The 20,668-nt window shown below is 36.3% G+C and overlaps 1 protein-coding gene across 10 annotated transcripts in view; it reads right to left on the bottom strand.

Moving 5' to 3' along the window:
* Positions 1–20,668, bottom strand: part of CCDC141 (coiled-coil domain containing 141) — a 114,975-nt gene that overhangs the window by 68,715 nt on the left and 25,592 nt on the right. For 8 of the 10 annotated variants that reach the window (XR_012650462.1, XM_075028339.1, XM_075028343.1 and 5 more), the window contains exons 4-7: positions 16,659–16,850; positions 14,374–14,482; positions 11,403–11,656; positions 2,431–2,550 (exon numbers count right to left, since the gene is read on the bottom strand). Coding sequence is in view for 9 of the 10 variants with exons in the window: in XM_075028339.1 (XP_074884440.1) it covers positions 2,431–2,550; positions 11,403–11,656; positions 14,374–14,482; positions 16,659–16,850 (675 nt within the window). In the remaining variant the exon portion in view is untranslated. Of the gene's footprint in view, positions 1–2,430; positions 2,551–4,207; positions 4,290–5,127; positions 5,168–11,402; positions 11,657–14,373; positions 14,483–16,658; positions 16,851–20,668 lie in introns of those variants that run through there. The other 2 variants (XM_075028340.1, XM_075028341.1) reach the window with 2 other exon arrangements.

Here is a 20,668-nt window from a genome sequence, read left to right as displayed (position 1 = left end):
AAAGGTCAGTTATAGAAATTGAGTACGATCTTTTTTAGAAGTAGGCTCTTTTGACAAAAACAGCTACCTGTAATTTCAGACTTACCAGGAATTTGTGTCGTTACTGGAATGAAAGATTGTGTCCTAGAAAGTAGACCCAATAGCATCATGTTGTATGACCAACTGAAATGAAAATTTTACAGGAAAAGTGTCTTAAGGGAGTTTTGTGCACCCATGTATGGGAATACAGAGGAAATAATATTTCTGTTTCCAGGACTAGTAAAATGATTTTTTTTTTAATATTGTATCCAGTTCTTCACTGGCCTTCCCTGAACTTTCGCATGGAATTAGTCAACAGCTTCTCAAACAGAATGAATACTCCGCACAATAGCACTGCAGTTCCAAAATACATACCAAGTCAAAATACTACAGCTCAGTGATCAGATGCTGAAGGCCTGTGAGTTGCCAAAGATTTAGGTATTTCATGTGCAGACATGATATATCTTATAAGCCTGTTTTTGCTTAGTCTGTGAGCAACGATGCCAAGTTCATTTCTAGGTTGTCCTATATTTCAGTGTATTCCAACCATACAGGTAAAACACTACTTTGTGCAGTGATGACATCTAATATTAATCTCTGCTGTCTAACAGTTATTTACTGGAATACACATTTGATTGGTATATTTTATCTGAATTTTAAAATCAAGATGCCAGGCTCCTCCTTTATTCTAGTCTCAACACCTGCTGTAAAAACTAATGCACAAAGCCCCATAACTCAGCTTTCTGAAATATATTTGCAGTGTGCATTTCAACCTGACCACTCTTTTTGCACATCATAAGCATAATCAACATGTTCATTAACATCCACTTCAAGAATTTCCTTTCCCTCTGCTAGAACATGCTGCTAGTAAAAACAGCAGAAGGCTAAAGGTAAGATGTTCTAAATCATAATTTACATGGATGTGTAACAAAAATTTTCAATGCTAAACACTTTTGTATGACCTTAAGGAAAAAAAAAGCAATTCAGTAAGATGATATGAATGATCTATCACAAAATGTACGGGAGAAGAATTGTTAGGTGAAACTGTAATAATAAGTGTTATCATTGTAAGTTAGTTTCTGGATGCTCAACCATGAAAAGGATTGATTTTTATACAAAATGAAAATGCATATTTTTCTCCTTTCTGCACTTACAGTATCATTTCTAATTCAGACAGCAAATTACAAGAACAGCCTTTCAACATGGACATGGGGAAGATTAATGGTCATTTGGCTAGTTTTACAATTCAGCAATGCTTTAGGATACTTCCAATATTTCTGTGGGTCCCTATTTCTCTGGGAACACCCCACAGCTTACTCATTTACTGCTTATCTTCTGCTTTTCTTGTGCCAAAGGTCTGTTCAAGCTCTGCAGCAGAATTTAGTTTTTCATACTTATCTTCCCTAGATGAAGAAAATGTGTTTTCTGATGTGCTGCTTGGACAAGCATTAGAAATATTATTGTATTCTTCTTACATGACAACCCTGAAGCATTTAACTATAAATTATGCAAACAGGCAAACGTGACATTTAACTACAAAGCTTATAAGGAAACATAACTGTGAACAACCATAAACCTCTTAGTTGCTATCAATACAATAGCCTTTAAAAAGGCATTTGTTTCTATTAGAATGGTTTTTGGGATGAAAAATGCCTAATTCATCATCTGGGTTATCCAAATACAATTGCTTGAAAATGTTACAGCAAGGAATGATCCTGACCCAGCAACAGCACTTCCATGATGATAGCACAATTGAGGTATCTACAAAAAGGTTCTAAATATATGCAATTTACATCATACAAATATCCTTTTTTATATATATATATATATATATATGTGTCAACATTTTCTTTCATCCCATCTTGCTTTTATGAGTGATGGTAACAGATTTATTCTCTGGAAAACTGATATTCACAATGAAAACAGTATTTTCAGTTACTTTTATTCCCAAGAAATAAATGGACAAATACATCTTCTAATGATGTACACAGTTCAGTGACAATGAATTATGGTAGAAATGGCTGGCTTTTTATCTTTTATAAACATGAAAAATTTGGTAATATTCTAATAAAATTGCTTCTCTTTTTTTTTTTTTGCAAATGGTTTACTATGTAAGCTACCAGTCTGTAACTTGATCACTGGATTGAAAAACCAACTAAAAAATGTCACAGATTATTCTTCTTTTACCTTATCAATAGCTTTTAAAGTTTTAAATGAGAAAAACCCTGAGAAACATGGAGGCCTGCATTAAAAAAAGTAAAATAAAAAAAATCTCATTTAGACATATAGAAATACATATCTTATGTACACGTACCAAGTATCTACTCCTACATGTGCTTATTAAATGCCCAAGTTCACATTTTGCTACTCATTTTTAAAGTTGCTTCACTGATCAATTATCATATTTCTTACTTTCACTTTGACTTCCATTTCTTCAAGCTCTTGAAGTAACTCTTCATTTTCCAATAGAGATGAGCCTAAGTTTTGCTTGTGAAAATAATCTCTGATATTTTTCTTGTACCAACATGTTACCTAAATAAATAATAAAAAGACTTGTCAGTGAAAAATTTAAGAAGTAACTGTCCATTTTTTAAAATGTGTACAAGACAATTTCATCTACAAAAGAAGACCTAATTTTCCTTCCTTTCATTTTTCATTCCTAATGTTCATGCTTTTATTCAAACGTTTGTATTTGTATTATTTAAATGTTAATAAATGCAGAAGGAAAGGATTGTGGTCAAAACAAACATATATATAACAAAACAGACAAAAATGTTTTCATCAAGTATGACCAAATTATAAATTAACACAGTAAAAGAAAAATCAAGTTATAGTCACACACAGAATAAATGCTTGTTTTAGAACACAATAAAGATATTGCACATTTTCCCTAGAATCACATTAACTTAAAAATATCCCTTTGCATACAGTAAAAGACTATAAGTCTAAGTCCTTCTGTAAGAATACCAAAAAGAAAAGGGGGGAGGAGGGCTAAATGGGTCTTATGACCTAACAGAACCTCTCCATCCCTGGCTTGAAAAACCCAGTTAAGCTATTAAGATAATAGTATGTGGAATAATCTTCAGTAGCTTAAAAAAAAAAATAAATTACTGTATCTTACTAGACTTACTTCAGCAAGTATATGCAGCAAACATATGCAGTATACAAGTACATCTTCTAAATTGCACAGAATGACTTGCATTTATTTCTGCTTGATTCACGGTAGGTACCTCTCACTTTCTTTGTAAACAACACATGGCAAGAATTCCTGAGTGAAGCTTTGCATTTTAAAATAGTAGTCAGAATGAGTTATTAGTATCAAGGAGACTTCCTCCAACCTTTTCAGTCTGGAAAATCGCCACTAAACTTAAATCATATACGGCATACTAAGAATTACTTTGTACTCTAGGTACTACAGATTTTAATAGCACACTACAGATTTTTTTTTTTGTCTGCTCATGTAGCAGCTATTTTTAATAAATTTAAACAAGTCTAAAAATGAGAGAACCTTTAAAATCTGTTGGAAACATTCAGTTACAAATAAAAAATTGGGCATTTAATCTCAGGAGTTCAACACAGCTAGGAAAGCAAACAAGTTATTTTACTACCAAACCTTCATTTTTTAAGCATATCCTCCAGATGCATACTTACTGATTGAAACATTTTTCCTAGAAGAACATTTTCACAGAACATTTACTATGGGTCCACCAAAATACAAATGAATGGAATCGACAATAAAAACTGTGCTAAAAGGGAAGGAAAAATTTCTCCATAAATTAGGACTGTTCTCTGTATCATGTATCTGCTTAGCAAAACAAACTAGTATTTCTGTAATGCTAGGCAGAGGAAAAAGTCATTCTTTAACCCTGTTACTGTAAAGTGTTCACCCCTTTACCACTTCACAATACTTCTTTCCATTACAGTGAGTTTAATCAGTTGGCTTCCACTACAGCTAATACCTCTGAGTGATTTCAGTTGTGCTAGCTTAGTTCTTAAGCAACAGCTGGGAATATTTAACTGCTTTTTAAGAAAGAAACCCACAGAATCTTACTTTCAGTGATTTTGGTGGAGGGATGGGAAAAGAGAGAAGGTTAATATATCTGTTTGAAAAAGACAGTGGTTTTCCTTGATTGACTGAAAACTAAAATCACTCCTGTTCTTCAAAAATTAGATTTTATCATTCATTTACAATAATTATCTGTTCCGTTTGCCATGAATAATCCACATCAGAAATCAAAGGCTCTTCAAGATTTTTCTCAGGTTGCTAAACTGCTCATCTTGCACTGATTATGGTCCAAGTGATTTCAATGCTGATAGTCTTCCATTGCCTTCCTACATTTCTCACTGTCAATTCAGAAGCAAGTTTTCCAACAAATAACTGGGGGAGGAGGGGGGAACCAAACCAAAAGTGTAGCTTAGCTTGTTGTGGTGGGTTGGCCTTGGCCATCTGCCAGACACCACCCAGTCACTCTCTCACTCTTCCTCCCCCCTTACAGAACAGAGGGAGAAAATAAAATGAAAAGTTCATGGCTTCAGATGAAGACAGGGATATCACTTACCAGTTACCATCACAGGTGAAATGGACTCAGCTTGGGGAAAATAAAATTATTTGTTGCCAATTATAGATTTGGTGAGAAATAAAGACCAAAACTAAAACACCTTCGTCCTACCCAGACCTTTTCTTCAGGTTCAATTTCACTCCTCCATTCCCAACTCCTCTACCTACCCCCCCTCCCCTCACCAAGAGGCACAGCGGGATGAGGAATGGGGGGTTATGGTCAGTACAGAACAGTTCCTCTCTCTGTCACTCCTTCCTCCTCACACTTTCCCCCTTGTCCAGCACGGGTCCTCCAGGGGCTGCAGTTCCTGTCAGGACACCCTGCTCCAGCAGGGCCTCTGCATGGCCACAGTTCCTTCAGGGAATATCCAACTGCTCCAGTGTGGACTCCTCCATGAACTGCAGTGTAGATATCTGCTCTGACACGGTCCTCTCCACAGGCCGCAGGGAAATGCCTGCCGTGGTGTCGTCTCTTCCAAAACTTCCCCAGGCTGCAGGGGAATACTAGCTCCAGCGCCTGGAGCACCTCCTCCCCCTCCTTTTTCACTGACCTGGGTGTCCGCAGGGTTGTTTCTCATTCTCTTTTCTTTCCCCTCACTATGTCTGCGCAGTGTTTTACCCTTTCTTAAATATGTTTCCACAGAGGCACCATCAGCCTTGCTGACGGGCTCAGCTGTGCTCTGCGGCGGGGCCCTTGCGGAGCCGGCTGGAACCAGCTGTGTCCACCTTGGGGCAGGTCCAGCCTCTCCTCACAGAGGCCGCCCGGCCCTGCAGCCCCGGGCTGCCAGACCTGGGCACTGGCACCCGATACACTTGTGTAGCCGGGCGTATTTTCAGGAGGGGAATTCTCGCACACACCAATTCAAAGCTCATACACAAATACGTTGTCCTGGGCTCTACCAAACCTCTTGAACAATCTGACACTAATGTGAGACTATAGAGAGGAGGAGCAAATACAGCAGAGAACAGCAATTAAGAAGTAACACACTTTTCTTTCTAGAAATTATTCCCACTGAGAAAAACTTTGTTTTTTAACTCCTTTTCTTCCTGTGTGTATTAAAACACACATATTTACATGCCATAAATTAGATCTGACCTTACCTCAGGCAGTTTGAACTTCAGCAGCCTGCACTATGTATTTTGACATACCGACTCTGAACTGCAGGATGAGCTATTCTCAAATAATTTCTCCAGTGCGTTCACAATAAGCTGACTTTGTTAAATACCAGGCAGGTTTTGGTTTTGTGTCGTTTGTTTTGGGGTTTTTTTTCCATCACAATAATCACTGTATTTGAGTTGCTGATGCTTTACTTAGTGTCTTAAATCTCAAATAATGTTTTTATCATCAGTATGTGAAGGCATCATCACGACAATACAGATCTGCCTTGGCTTATCCTGCGGACATTTCGGTCTCCTCATAATAATACTATGTAAGCCCTTCCCTAATCCTCCATGCATTTATTTTCACAATATTGCTAGTGAAGCACCCCTGTCTAATTTCATAATCAGCAAGTTAGGGCAAAATAGGACCACAGACACATTTTTAAAGAAAAATGCAGCACTTCAATTTAAAGCCCAGGCTTTAGTGATATTTCTATGATCAAGTACAGCCTTATAAAGAAGAGGTATAATAAAATAAACTTTTATGGGAAAAGAACTAAGTATCAGTATTGCATTGTCCCAGAGTAGCTACTAGTGGCTTGGTATACCATGTTTGTGATGGACTGTAAAAGACCATGGAACTAAAAAAAGCAAACACCACTAAATGTGATGTATACCAGTCAACAAAAGCATTTCAAATTCCAATATAGTGGAACAGTACTTTTCATTTGTGATGTTTCTTGTCTATGTAGACAAAAGCAGTGTATGCTTTTTCTTTGGCCTCCTTTTTTTAAGAAAAGACTTTGTTTACACAATGTTCCCAAATGCAGAAGTTATTTAGAATATTAGAATATTTAGAATAATAAGAGTAATTGTTTCAGTTTTGAAGGCAATGCTTGCAATTGTGAAATATTAAAGCCAAGTAATCATATAGGTACATGCACTCTTTAACAAGAATACGTATACTCTCAGGAAAATTATGACTGACCAACAATGAAGTGAGTTTGACAAGATGTCAGAAACTCATCTGGTTTCAATTTGTGGGGCTTTTTTTATATAGGATCAAAATCTGGAAATTCTATGAAGTTGACCCATATATGCAAGAGTAGTAAGAGGAACTAAGTTATCACTATGAGGAGAAACAGAACAGGAGATCAGACATCTGGAATACACAAGAGGAGAAGCATTGACCATAATTAAGACAGTGGCAAAATCACTGCTAAGTTCACTGGCACCACGATTTCACCAGAAGTAGCTAGCACAGAAGTAATCTTAAATTGATCAATTATAGAGTTTTGAATAACTTAAACCCATTTAGGTCTAAATGTCTTAGCACTCATTGTAAAATACAATTTTTGATATTTATGAAAAATGCTTTTGCCAAATGTGCTGGAATCAAACATGAAGTCAAAACTTCACAGAGGAACTCCATACAACTTTTTAATGATTCAAATAGTTTTATGCATTAGATGACAATCTTCAGATTTGCCTCCAAACTGTTTGAGATAAACTGAATGTTTTTATTCTAGCTATCAGTAGCTGCAGTATGCTGAGTACATCTATTGGAAAAAAGTCAGCAAAGAGCATACCACCAGCAGATGTAGTCCATGTTTAGACAATTCTCTACACATTAGGTACTGCTGTGGATTTTCTCTCATATATGTGCACTTACACATTTGGATTTGCAGATCCTCATTATCAGATGTTATAATGAAAATCTCCATTTTTCGTTACAGAAATTTGCTTTCAAGCAAAGAAACAACAGAATCTTTGCCTATCCTACCATGCAGAAATTCTTCTAGGCAAAGAAGATCATAAACCTCTCAACTTGCTATGTAAAGGTTACAAGTGAAGAATGCCCTGCATTTTGGGGGGTAAAATCCAAAGACAGCCTTTAATTTACTGAGCTACACTACTTGATTTTTTTGTGTCAGTTAAACTACCTGTCCTGGTTTCAGCTGGGATAGAGTTAACTGTCTTCCTAGTAGCTGGTATGGTGCTATGTTTTGAGTTCAGTTTGTGAAGAATGTTGATAACACACTGATGTTTTCAGTTGTTGCTAAGCAGTGTTTAGACTAAAGTCAAGGATTTTCCAGCTTCTCATCCCCAGCCAACCAGAAAGCTGGAGGGGCACAAGAAGTTGGCACGGGACACAGCCAGGGCAGCTGACCCAAAGTGGCCAACAGGGTATTCCATACCATGGGATGTCACATCCAGTATAGGAACTGGGGGGGGGGGGCGGGGAATGGCCGCTCAGGGAATAGCGGGGTGTCGGTCGGCGGGTGGTGAGCAATTGCCCTGCGCATCATTTGTACATTCCAATCTTTTCATTATTGCTGTTGTCATTTTATTAGTGTTATCAATATCATTATTAGTTTCTTCTTTTCTGTTCTATTAAACTGTTTTTATCTCAACCCACGAGTTTTACTTCTTTTCCCGATTTTCTCCCCCATTCCACTGGGTGGGGAGGGAGTGAGTGAGCGGCTGCATGGTGCTTAGTTGCTGGCTGGGGCTAAACTACGACACTACCTTTAATGAAGATTAAATATAAAGGGGAACTGTGACTTATACCAAGATATTTTGTTTCCCATATCTAGATAGCAAATGTGTGTGTACTCCCCTGTCCCCTGAGTTGTACTCAGCTGTTATCTCTGCCCCTGATGTGACCAAGTACCATGAATAATTTTAATTGTCTCATATATGCACAGTTGGATGGATTAAGAAAAATCACTTTCATAAATCTTCTTCCAAAGATAACTAGTTATGCACAAAATAGGCCAATCTGCCTCTGATTTTCATTAATGAAAGAGATTATCAGAAAATATGATGCTGACACTTCCATAAAGGAAGGTCAGATAACCTTCTCTAAATGTAAAATAAGTACACTTTCACATGTTGAAAATACTGAAAAAGAAACAGGTTACATATTACAATCATAACTATCAGATCATCACATTCCAATTAGAGATCAAGAGGAATGTGCTGCATTTAGTTCTTCAGAACCACGTAATAAGTAGTGATCTTTACAGCTGCTTGGCTTTCCTTTTAAAAAAGCAACGCACAGATTATGCAGCCTTCTGCATTACATAATTATGCCTAGCAAAACAGAGGCAATACAAAGAGCAAAAATCCACTCTTAGATCTTACACAGCAAAGCTCATCTCCAGTACTCTGCTTTCTCTGTATCCCCTGAACTCCTATTAATGTCAGTGGGAGTTCAATATGCTGTTCTTGCATATGTAGCACCATTAGACATCAAGAGGAATTCAGTTCATGTACAGAGAATGGAATATTAGTTTTCAGATGTGCTGAGAGGCTTTGAGAGTTTAATTTCTGTCACCACTCAGAAATATATGCATAATGTGTTAGAGCCCAGAGAAAGACATTTCACGTAAAGTCTCTAAAAGTTAATTTTCCAGTGTTTGTATTTACATGTGAATGTAGTATTTGTCCATGATGCATGCAAATTAATTTTCCATAAATGCACAAATCATATATTATACCAAGTTTGACTCTAACGCAGATACTAACCAAGTATATTCTGGTAAGCATGATATTAAAAACTATTTGAATTTGTCCCCCATGTGTATACCAGCCTCAAACTGGATGCGGGTATGACCTAACAGGTAGTTAAATACTGGCCACTCTCTTCAGATGATCAGGAAACTTGCCCAGAGAAAACAGTTTCTATACTTACTCTTTGTGATGTGAGCACATACCTGGGAGGAAATGGAAACATACATACAAAAAATTCACTGCACAATATTTTCAATTCCACCTAAATTAGGGTGAGTTCTAGCAGGTTACTCCCAAATACTTATCCTTTACGTGATGAGGACAAGTAGAAATCCCCTGTAAATTTTATGAAATCGTGACATTTAACATCTCAGGCAATGTAGGGGTTTTTTTAATGTTTTTTTAAAGTGTGCGTGGCTCCAGAAAAGATCCCACATATTTATCCCCTACTCTTCAACAGCAAACTATTTCCAAAATGTTTCCATTTTGAATGTTCCTCCATGTTTGTATACTATGGAATAACACTGGCATAATCAAGTAATTGTAGTAACATCTAATACTTTTTAATGTAGAGAAAAGATCATTTTTCTAGATGAAATAGGACATTTTTCCAATATAGTGAGTTAGACTGATACTGAAAGTTCAGTTGTAGCTGTCGTAAATTTATTAGAATACATTATACTGAAACAACATTTTGTTTTGAGGATTTTTCTTTTATGGTATAGCTCTGTGGTGATACTGAAAAAAACCCAAAAAACAGTAACAGCAGCAATAATAGGTATCTTTAACCAAATGCTAGATGGTTTCTAATGATTTGCACAGAAATGGATACAGCCTCCTATATTGTAGTTCTGGTTTTTCAGTATTTTTGTCAGCTATTATTTTAAAACTACATACTGAGATTACGCTTGCGTAAGACCATACTATTTTTATCTCTTTTTTTTCTATCTAATCATTAAATAAGTAATTCTTGCTCTGTTTCTGGCAGCTGCTGATATTTAGTGCTCCAGAAATAAGGCTGTCAGCTTGCTTGTGTACCTCACCAATATTGTTGTCTCTGTGCAAAATTACAAAGAGTTCTTGTTGAATAAGGTGCTTCTCATCTTAAACTCATAGGCAAAGCTAGTGCCTAGAGAATAGACTACTGCTAACAGTCTCTAACATTTTCCTCTGATACAGGGGGAAACTTTATTTCGGAGGCAAAGGCGGAAGCTTATAGGGGTATCACAATCAGGACTGTACTGTCAGGGGTCCATATAAAATTTTAGCCTATTTACAAAGCACTGAAAATAACTCAGCTTTAGTCTTGTTAGACTTTGGCAGTTAAATTTGCATAGGTTTCTCTGTCTCAGTGTACTCAATATCCAGAGAGGCAGAGCAGGACTCTCCCTGTATCTTTTTCTGACAAGTTGGTGAAGTTTCTCAAGGAAAATGAGAGGAGAGGGTCTTACATTGCACAAGTTTCTCTGAAATTGCAGAGCACAAAGAGAGAAAAACTGTCTGATCTGAATGCTGGGAGATGAGGAATGAAAAGGAAAGAGCAATAGGACTGGAAAGAGGAAAAGAAAGAGTAAGACTTAAATGTACCTAAGCTCTGAAAGGAAGGTACAAAACCAAGCTGCATTTGAGAAATTCAGTAAGAGGTGGGAGCTAAGCTGGGAAAAAGGAGAGAGAGAAACAGGTTGCAGGTGTGGAAAACCTGCAACACTACAGTACCCTAAAGAACTTTGATTTGACTCCAAGAACAAAAAAATCCTCTGCTTTCAGACACACCAACTAGCTAACTCTGCTATATCTCCTCTTTAACTGACTAGTCCAGAAACAGCCTGCTGCAGCTGTAATTGTTATTACCAGTTACTGTTATCACTCATGTGACTAGAGGTTTGTTTGTGCTGGAAATTCAATTTGAGGGGAATTTAGTTTGGTTTGAAGCACCACATTTGATAACTTACAGGAGGGATCCACATGATGGAAACAGTGCTTTTGAAGACATTAAAGTTATATGAAAATAAATTATGAGGATGTTATAGTTACAAAGTCAACTATTCAGAAGTTAGGATCTCATCAAACAGAAGTGGCACAGGGATATTGGCCTAATAAATGTATTTAAGCTCCTGTTCTGTAATAGTCTTTACTGTAAAACAGTTGCTAGATATTTTTTTTTATTTTTTTTTTTTACTGTGACTTCCCTTAGTATTATATGTCTTACCTGGTTCTCTTGCTGATGCCACAAACAAATTTGCAGAACCTGCTCCAGTCCTTGGCGCCGATGTTTAAGAAATCTGTCCAGTTGCCGTCTCCTGTCTTGTAGCATTTCAAGGAGATTGTCAATTTTCAAGCAGCTGCTGTGGGCTCCCTGAATCAGCTCTGGATTTGCATTTGGCCCTTCACATTTGAATTCTTCTATGAATTCAGTTAGCTCTTGGCTTTTGTTTAAAAGTGCAAGTGACTTTTCTAAAAGCTCTGTATAATAGAATTTCATAGGAAAAAAAACAATGTGTTTTGTAATTCTAGTAGCATATTTCAAATATTACTCAAGTATTTTTAAAACTACCTATTTGCATACATGAGTGGAATGTATTTTCATGCATTGCATGAACAGGTTATAAATACTTACTTTAGAAGGTACATATTCTAAGATATTTCAGTTTGGACAGCTGCTATATAAACCTACAAAGGTGTAACCGTGTATACACATACATATATGTACCTATAATGGTACATATAATATAAATATACATATAATGGTATATTGAGAGGCAATGAGACAAAACCAAGAATTGATATTGTTTTCTCAAAGCTGAGCTCTTTTTGATGGTTTCCCAATTGTCAGGTAAGCTGAAGTGGAGTTTCGTACCCTGCTTTCTGTATGGGTCAGTAGCCTCTGTAGTTTTTCATCAGTGGTGCAAGTTAAGTTTAGGTCTTTATGTCCCTTGCAGAAGTTGGAAGAAAAAGTTTTCTTGTCTGGGGGCTGTTATAGCCTTATGACTAAGTCATGAATATCAGGAACTCTTACCTTCTTGTCATAACTTCTACCTAGATATATTCAGGGTTAAAATTCAGTGGACTAGTACACGTTAATGACCTACTAGTCATGTGTCTGTCTTTGTTCCAGCTCCTTAAAGCCACATAGTACAGAATCTATTGAACAGACAACGATCAGTATTTATAGGTCTTTCAATGAAATGGGAAAATTTTTAGGTACAGAATGAGGAAGCAAGGGAGCCAAGCCAGAATAAGAGGCAAGATAGGCATGAAGAAAACTATAAGAAAGGAATGTTTGCAAGGAGCTGCTAGTGAAGCAACCAACAACAAGCAGCAAACATCTGAAACATTCATTTTCCCAGCTGACTACATGTACTGGTAACTCAAGGCAAAGCACCCTAAAGCTCCACCTTTCATATGGAGCACCTAGGGAAAATGCAGAACTGGAATGCCTCCTTCTCCAGCCACCAAACTCTAAGAAGAGAGTTTAGTTTCCATGAGCTCACCGCGATGAGCCTGTCCATTTTACTTCTTGCCTTCCAGAAAGGTGGTATTAATCAGAAATGTTCCATTTCAGTCCATCCGAAATGGAATACATACAAAATGGATAAATGAGGATAATGCATATGTTCACCTTTTTTTATTCTGATTTGAAATGTATTTGTTTCAAAACTTTTTTTTAGTGATAAACATTTGTGATAAGCTACTCGTCACTGGTAGAGCCAATACTTTGTAAAGATCATATTTTCAGCCACCGTACTTTGGAGTGGGTAGATAGTATCCTTCTTATGGAAAGCAATACAAACACTGTTTTTTATGAAACAGCTCAATATCAGTTTTCCAAATTTGATGTGGTTAAGTTAGATTAAGAAGCCAATCAATTGCAACCACTTCCCTCCATCTAAGGAAAGGTTTGTCTCCATCAAAGCAGTCTTTTGCTGGCGAACCATTTCATCTTTCAGTTATAGACCTTCTTTTCAGCAATAAATTACTGCCAGATGCTTCAGGTTAAAGTTGCTATATAGTGAGCACTTTCCTCCCATGAAGATTGAACTGGAAGCCCCAAAAATCATTAGTTACCTGAGTTCAATTCTCTATTCAGTGTCCTGAGAAGAATACCTGGCATTCAAGGTAGCTAAAAATATTTAAGCTTGTAGTCCACTGGTGATTAATAAAGTAAAATTTATATTCTGCCAGTTGTTAGTAATCTTATAGCAAAATTTGGTTAAAATTACAAAGATGGAGTCTTAAGTCTTATAAAAAATACAGAAGCATACATAATTGCAAAGGTGTCTGAAGTAGCCACACAATGAGATTGGTTTTGAGAAAAAAAAACCTCTGCTCTTTTTGAATTAAGAGTACCACAATGTGGTAGAAGATGCTTCACTTGAAAATTTGAACAAACTAAAAGAAGTCACAAGGAAGAATTTTTCTAGACAAACATAAGTGCAGGAAAGTTGTAGTGGAAGGGGAGAGAGCAGCTTTTTTCCAAGAGTTTTAACAGTTTTAGCTGCAGAACGTCTTGTAACAGATCACACAATTCAATGGGGAAGTGAAACACAGCCCCACTCCTCAAAGGCAGAAGCAAAATGCAGGGAACTACTGTAAACAAATAGATTCTGAAGCTGGCTAGTTGCCACCTCTATCTCATAGCTCCCACCCTCACTTCATCACTTCTGCTTCAAACCCCATCCCTAGGCAAAGGAAAGCAGAGGGCAGATTTCTCCCTTGGCCACTCTCAAGAAACTGTAGGACTTTGCAGGGGAATGTTACTAGAGGTGATTAGAAAATTTCTAATGGAAAGTTTTCCACAGAAAAATGCTAATTCATTGGTAGTTATGATAACTTTGATGAATTTTCTCATGGAACAGAAGGATGGTTTTAGAACTTGCTTGCCAATCAGCACAAAAAGTCAGCTTGGTTTCTTAGCATCTCACCTGACCTGGACTGCCTTGAAATCAGAATACAAGCTTACCACTAGCTGCTCTACAGCAGCTCAAAAGCAGGCGTTTCATATCTTTCAGGAGGCCTGACAAAGAGTTATTTCATGATTATTTTTTTCCAAATAGAACATCTTCATATTTGTTCTAAGATTTTTTTATTTTTTTATTTTAATAGGCACAGGAAGAGTAAAATCATCCTTCAAGAAGTCAGCACACAATCACACACCATCAGGAGTGGAATACTGTTCATACCTTTTGTATGATGCTCTTGTTGCAGAAGGAGTTCTCTCAAAGAGTCAATATTGTCAAACTCTTGGGCATTTTTCAGGAAATCTTCAACTTGGTCAATTTTAACAGCAAACTGCATTAAGAAAACAAAGGGTGGGAAGAAGCATGGTGTAATTTTCTTTTGCAGAACTCCATCATAATCTCTGTATTATAGGGAAAGTTCATGAGAATTTGTAAATTCTTGGAAAAAGGCATTTTTAGTGACTGCTACATACAGATGCTTTGTGATCTCTACATACCTTCTGGGTTTTTTAAGTTCCTCATTGATTGAGGGAACCCAAATTTTAATTGACATACTCTGTAATTAGTTTATCACTTTAGGAATCATCTTTCCTACATAACCTTCAGACCCACTGAAAATAAATTCTTATGGAAGAATCTGTTAATTTCAAAGCCTTCAGTAAAATCATTTAATATCAATGAATAATATCCTTTTACCTTAGGTCTCCTTCCCAGAACTTCTTTCTAATGTTAAAGTATTGAGGGAAAAAAACATTTAGGGGCAACATCAGACAGAGATCGAATCTTCAAAGCAGTCTTTTGAAGACAGAAATGAGTAGCAAATTTAAGCTAACTAATATTCTGGTAAACACAGTAATTAGCTATAGTGGGGAAACAGCATCTCTGCAATGAAGACTGAAGTTAGGTTAGTCCTTTACAGGTCATTTTTCCATGGGCTCCATATTTTAAATATCGCAACAAACTGCTTTTCAGGGAGGTTTGGTAACCTGCTGAGATTGTTAAAACTAAGATTGGAATTCTTTATTTAGCTTCCAGCTTTGCAGGTGCAATTCTAAGTATGAGTAGCTCAGAGAGAGTTGAGACATATATTCTGCATCTTAGCCAAGCTTTATCAATTTTACTGCTTCATTTCAAGAACAAAGAAGCCAGTAGAAACTTGTGTTTCAGTGTAAGCAAAGATGTTGAAAGCTATGGTGAAATTAAGGAAAATGAAAAGCAAGCACTCTGCTTTTCCTGTCTTTTCCATTGTTCCACATTATTCTCCCTCTTGATCTGCATGCCATAAAAGAAATCCATTAGGTATCAACATTTGAGATTTGAGTTCTGATTTTCACTAAAGACTATTCTTGAGATACGTTTTGTGTTTTATCACAATAAAACAAAGTTTTCCATAATCACAGGCTGTCATTTAAAGAAAAGCCTTTCCATAAGAAGTTTCAGCAACTCCTGTTTAAATTGATACTGCATTTCTTCTTCCCTTCTACATATAATGGGTGTGATCTGTGCTGTGCTCCAGCTGCTGCATTTTATTTTAAAGATATAAGCCTGTTGCAGGGGCAATTCAACTAGCCCCTTAAGGATTTAGTCTGCACTAGGTCCAACCTTTGGTAGTACTGAATTTATCATAGTGATACTTATATCAAGTCTGTATTAATTTCTTTGTATAAAACACATCACCAGGACACAATAATTAGTAGATTGTCAATCTTGGAGCTCTTAGGACAGTTAGCAGTAAAATGGTTGCTTCTGTAATTTATAGGTGGTACTGGGCTATTGTAGAAACAAAATTATCAGGGAGAATTATTAAAATCTTTAAAGCTCTAGGGATGTGGGGAGAATTGAATGTGAGGCTACACAGAGTAAACACGTAACTGCAGGGCATGGAATCCCTCTCAGCTTTAGGTCCCTGTGTATCAGTGAATTAGGATAAGAGACAGAGAAATGGGGAAAAACACTCTGAAATCTGTCTCTGGGCTCACACAATTGTCCTTTTGTGCACATCTGTACAGGGAAGTCTCAGGTAAAGGACTGGCAAGTTAGACTAATGTTTAGTTTGCATAATTACAATAGCTGTATGGATATTTCGGTGTAAAATGTTCAGTGGCCAGTCTTCAGTAAGCATTAGTGAAGGCATCTCAGAATTTAGTTCTTTCAACACCAAATAATTTGAATCATAAGGAATGAAAGATATTCTGCAGAATGTCCATAGCTACTGAATTACATATTTTAGGTTTTGGTCCAGTTCCATTTTTCACTGTCATTTTCTGTCAAGTACAAATTTTGGAGACATCATGACTAAGATATTTCTTAATGTCTGCATGGTTTTTTGTTCAGTTTCATCCTGAACCAACCAGAAGGTGGAAAATGAAGGATGCATTTAGTGATTTTTATATTCTTAATTGCTTCAACCTTTAGGAGTGCAACAAACACATATAACAGAGTAAAATTAGTAGACAGAGTACCTGTAAGATGTGGGAAGTTTCAAATAATTTGATTTAAATACAAACCTCCAGAGCATTTTCAAAGAACACTGAAGTAAGTTCCAGAAGTGTCTGTCGCTTCTCTAACATAACGATGAGGGCATCCCATGCATCCCCAAGGGTCTCTGCCATAGCATCATAAACCTGACACTTTTCTTTGTTCTCCTCTGCAGCCTTGTCTGCCTCATGCAGCAGGTCCCATACCTGGTCTTCCAAAGCCTAAGGAGAAGAAAAAAAAAGAAAAAAAAAAAGAAGAAGAAATCTGTAAAGAGAATCCAAAAGACTGTGCTGATACTGGAGTCAGGGTACTTTTTCAGTGGGTCTGATAAACTACCCACAAGTCTCCTACTCCTGCTTTATTTCTGATTCCTAGTTCCTGTATGTTTCATAGCAAGCTTCTGAATTTCACCTGCACTGAAGAAGCAATATTTTTATGAAATTTCATTTAAAAACAAGTGTTAAGAGAATTTATCATTCTATCTCTAACATTTAGATTCAAATGGGTTTACATCTCCTTAAACATAGATCTTCCTGGAAGTGGTAGCAATGCAGATATTTTGGATCTTCTTTCATATGCTGTCATATTACACTACCTGACATTACAAGCTTTAAAAGTTTATAAGGTAACTTACTCGTAAGTCTCTGATGACTTCGATGCAATCCAGAGGAGAGTAGCTTGAACATAAGCATGTATTCTCCAGAAAAACACAAAATTTATGCAACGTTTCAAGTTCAGCTTGCTGCATTGCTCAAGCTGGCTGCCAAATAATAATACTTTATTGTCAAGAAAATAATTCTACTGTGTTTTATTCCCTTTACTAATCTCACCATGAGAAAGATAATTGCTGGGCCATTTCCAGCTTATGTTAAAAATCTTTAGTGTGTCAGAAAGATTGATTAGCGTTTGTTCTATATTCTTTTTTTTCTTCCCCCATCTCAGGCTTTATCATAAGCATGAATTAATAAAGTGCCAATTTCTGCTGTTATTACAGGTGCTATCATATGGATGTGTAATGGGAAAAGAAATCTATATTAGGCAAATTAAAATCTATGATAACTCATTCTCATGACACAGACTCTAATAAGGGCTAAAGAATTGGAAAACTTCAAATTCTCCTGACAGATCCAACTGAAAAGAGGAAATTGCAGAAAACTTTATTGTTCTAAACACAGAACCACAACCTTCAGTTCTCTCTAGACCTTGTATACTGCACAAAGATGTCAGCTTGAACTGAAGAGGCTCATTAGTCCTCTCTAAAAGCAGTACTGTGAGAACAGTATAATAAACCACAGAGCTTTTATTCTTTCTTCAAAAAAAAAACAGAATGAAATTATTTTAACTTAACTTTACAGACAGACAGCTATGAAAACAAACAGTGGTAAAATTAACAGGCATAAAAGCAGCTTCAACTAACCCATCATTTTCTACAGTATATAGAAAAGTCATTATCAGCAACATGAATGCATGTTTATTGTATGGTGACAAACCCATCAAAAAGAGCATCTGATTAAAAGCCAGTGTTCTAGAGAACAAGACACACTCCATTTTATTTTCTGAATACCAGAAATGGGAACTTCTGCTTTTTAATCCTTCTATAAAACTAGTTCTTTTTGTTCTGTTGAATCCCCATCCTGATTGCCTCATAATATGAGAAGAAAAGCACGAATCCCCAAAATGCTACCTGTTCTGTATTTAAGTAGAAATCTAATTAGCATTTATTTAAAATGATGCTTTGACTTTAAATTAGGTCATTTGCATGCAGTGGATACTGCCACTCTGATGTAACTATTCATAGCAACTCTTTTATATCTCCATTATACCACAATGAGACAAGAATCAGATCAGGAAAAACAGTTGGCCTTGGGAATTTAATCCAAAGTACTCCAATCAACTTTTATTCCAGAATATTTATTTAGCTGACAAGGTAACTAAGGGTTGCTGCAGGTGTTTTTCTAGTCTTACATGCAGCAGTCAGAGTCCTTATTATTAGAAATAAAAAAAAGAGCAGCGTTGACTCACGACAATTTTTAAATTGTGGAGATTATATGGTTGTACAATTCATAAAGTTTAAAACCCAGCTTCATCAAAATGATGATAAGGTAAATTAATGAACCAAGCTCCTGAAAATTTAAATGAAAATCCATCTTTCACTGCAATCTTTAACACAGTTCTTTCAACTCTTTCTTGGTTTTTCTTTTATTGGCTTGCATTATTACTTCTCGGCTATTTTTATACTGTCAAAGCTATAAAAATTATGTTGTCCATGTAATACTCTATTTTCCTAAATACATGCACGATGTCTTCAGACCCAGCAAAGCCTTGGTTCTTTGTTCAACCTCAAAAAAGAGGCTAAACTCCAAGTACTAACTACCAAGTGCTACCTGTGTTGGATGAATCCTGGTTAACAGATGTAAAGGAAGTTTGTTTTGTTTCCTAGCACCTAGAAGAAAAAAATCTTGTGAAAGTCTTGTGGAAGCCTTAAGGCCAAAGTGTAGAATAAAAGAAACATCATGACAGAAGATGACTAAATGAAATACACAAGGATGTGACTTCATCGCCCTGTGATGGCAGGATAGGATGAGGTTAATGTAGACATACTTCAGAGTGCTTACTAGATATAGCTGAAAATGCTTTACCAATATTTTTGATGTAAAGTTATTTTCAAACCTCTTAATACCAAGCATTTGCTTTTAGTAGGTAAGTTTGACTTCATTTGAAAAAGTGAATGTCATAAGCTAAAAAATAAAAACGTGGAAAATTCTGCTGTCATTACTCCGTTCATTATGTCCACTTTCCTTTATTTGTTGGGTTTCCTGATGGTGACACTTTTTTTGGATATTACAGGAGTTTAGCAGAAGGAGACTATGTCTTGTTATTGGAGAAACAATCCTGTAAGGAATATTGGCTTTTAGTGGAGAATGAAGTTATAAGACACCTGAAATAGATATTCCATAAAATGACATCAGAATTCTAAATGTTCAGTCAAAATCATTCTGCTGAAAATCAAAAGCTCAGTTTAAGGCTAAGTGATGGCTAGAAAACAAATCTGGAGATTTAATATGCTAGCAGTCATTGTTTTCAGTTAAAAATGACAGAGTCAGGGATTATTTTCCCTGATATTTTTCAAGGAACTGGGAAATTAGCAAAAGGGTAGTATATAGCATTCCTACCTCTCTTAAAAAACAGATTACAGTTTACTGAAAATAATGAAGTTATGGGGTTTTTTTTCCACTGATAATTACCTTCAGAAGAAACTGACAGGAATGATGGCTGCATAATAACAGGGCACATCTTTGTCTACATTGTTCACTTGTTTGAGAACACTGCATTTTAGGTAAGGTCTTGAAATCTCCAAAGCTCAATACAATACTAACAGGAAGAAGGAAGTTACTTCATCTGGAAGGCCACTTCACCCACCTTTTCAGGCCCCATTCTCTATTTCCCATTTGTAGGCTAACTTCAGACACACGGGATTTTCACAATAAAAACAGATCAAGCACATCAAAGGCAAACTTGCATTGATAGTGCAGTCACATTTCTATTATGTTATATAATGCTAGCAAAATCGGTAGTTAGACTCATGTGCTTTTTCGTTCTCATCCTCCTAATTATGCCACTAAATTTGTTTCGAAGCTTTTGCACAAGGAATACTAATGAACAATTTCTGTAGTTGAAGCCATTTGCCAATAAGTAAATGAGCACGCATAACTATAATATGCTGCTCTTCAAGTAGTCTATACATTCAATAAATATATTTTAGTCTTCCAATTTATTTCTAATGCCAAATGTTCCTGTTATCATTCATTACATTTCACAGCCAATATAAAGGTAGGATATGACATTTACATTCCTTCAAAACAGACCTAGATATTGATGCTCAAAAGGTATTTTGAAAACACAGCCAGACTGCTTGCAAGATGATTTTAAAAGGCTACCCCAGTAAAAGCACAGTATAAAGCAATGTTCTTGTTACCATGAAGGCACAGTCAAGAATAATTTGACTAGCTTTTCAGACACATAAGAGGAATTTATTACT

The sequence above is a fragment of the Buteo buteo genome, chromosome 5, assembly GCF_964188355.1.
Source record: "Buteo buteo chromosome 5, bButBut1.hap1.1, whole genome shotgun sequence".
Classification (NCBI taxonomy): Eukaryota; Metazoa; Chordata; class Aves; order Accipitriformes; family Accipitridae; genus Buteo; species Buteo buteo.
This window is presented reverse-complemented; position numbering and strand designations above follow the sequence as displayed.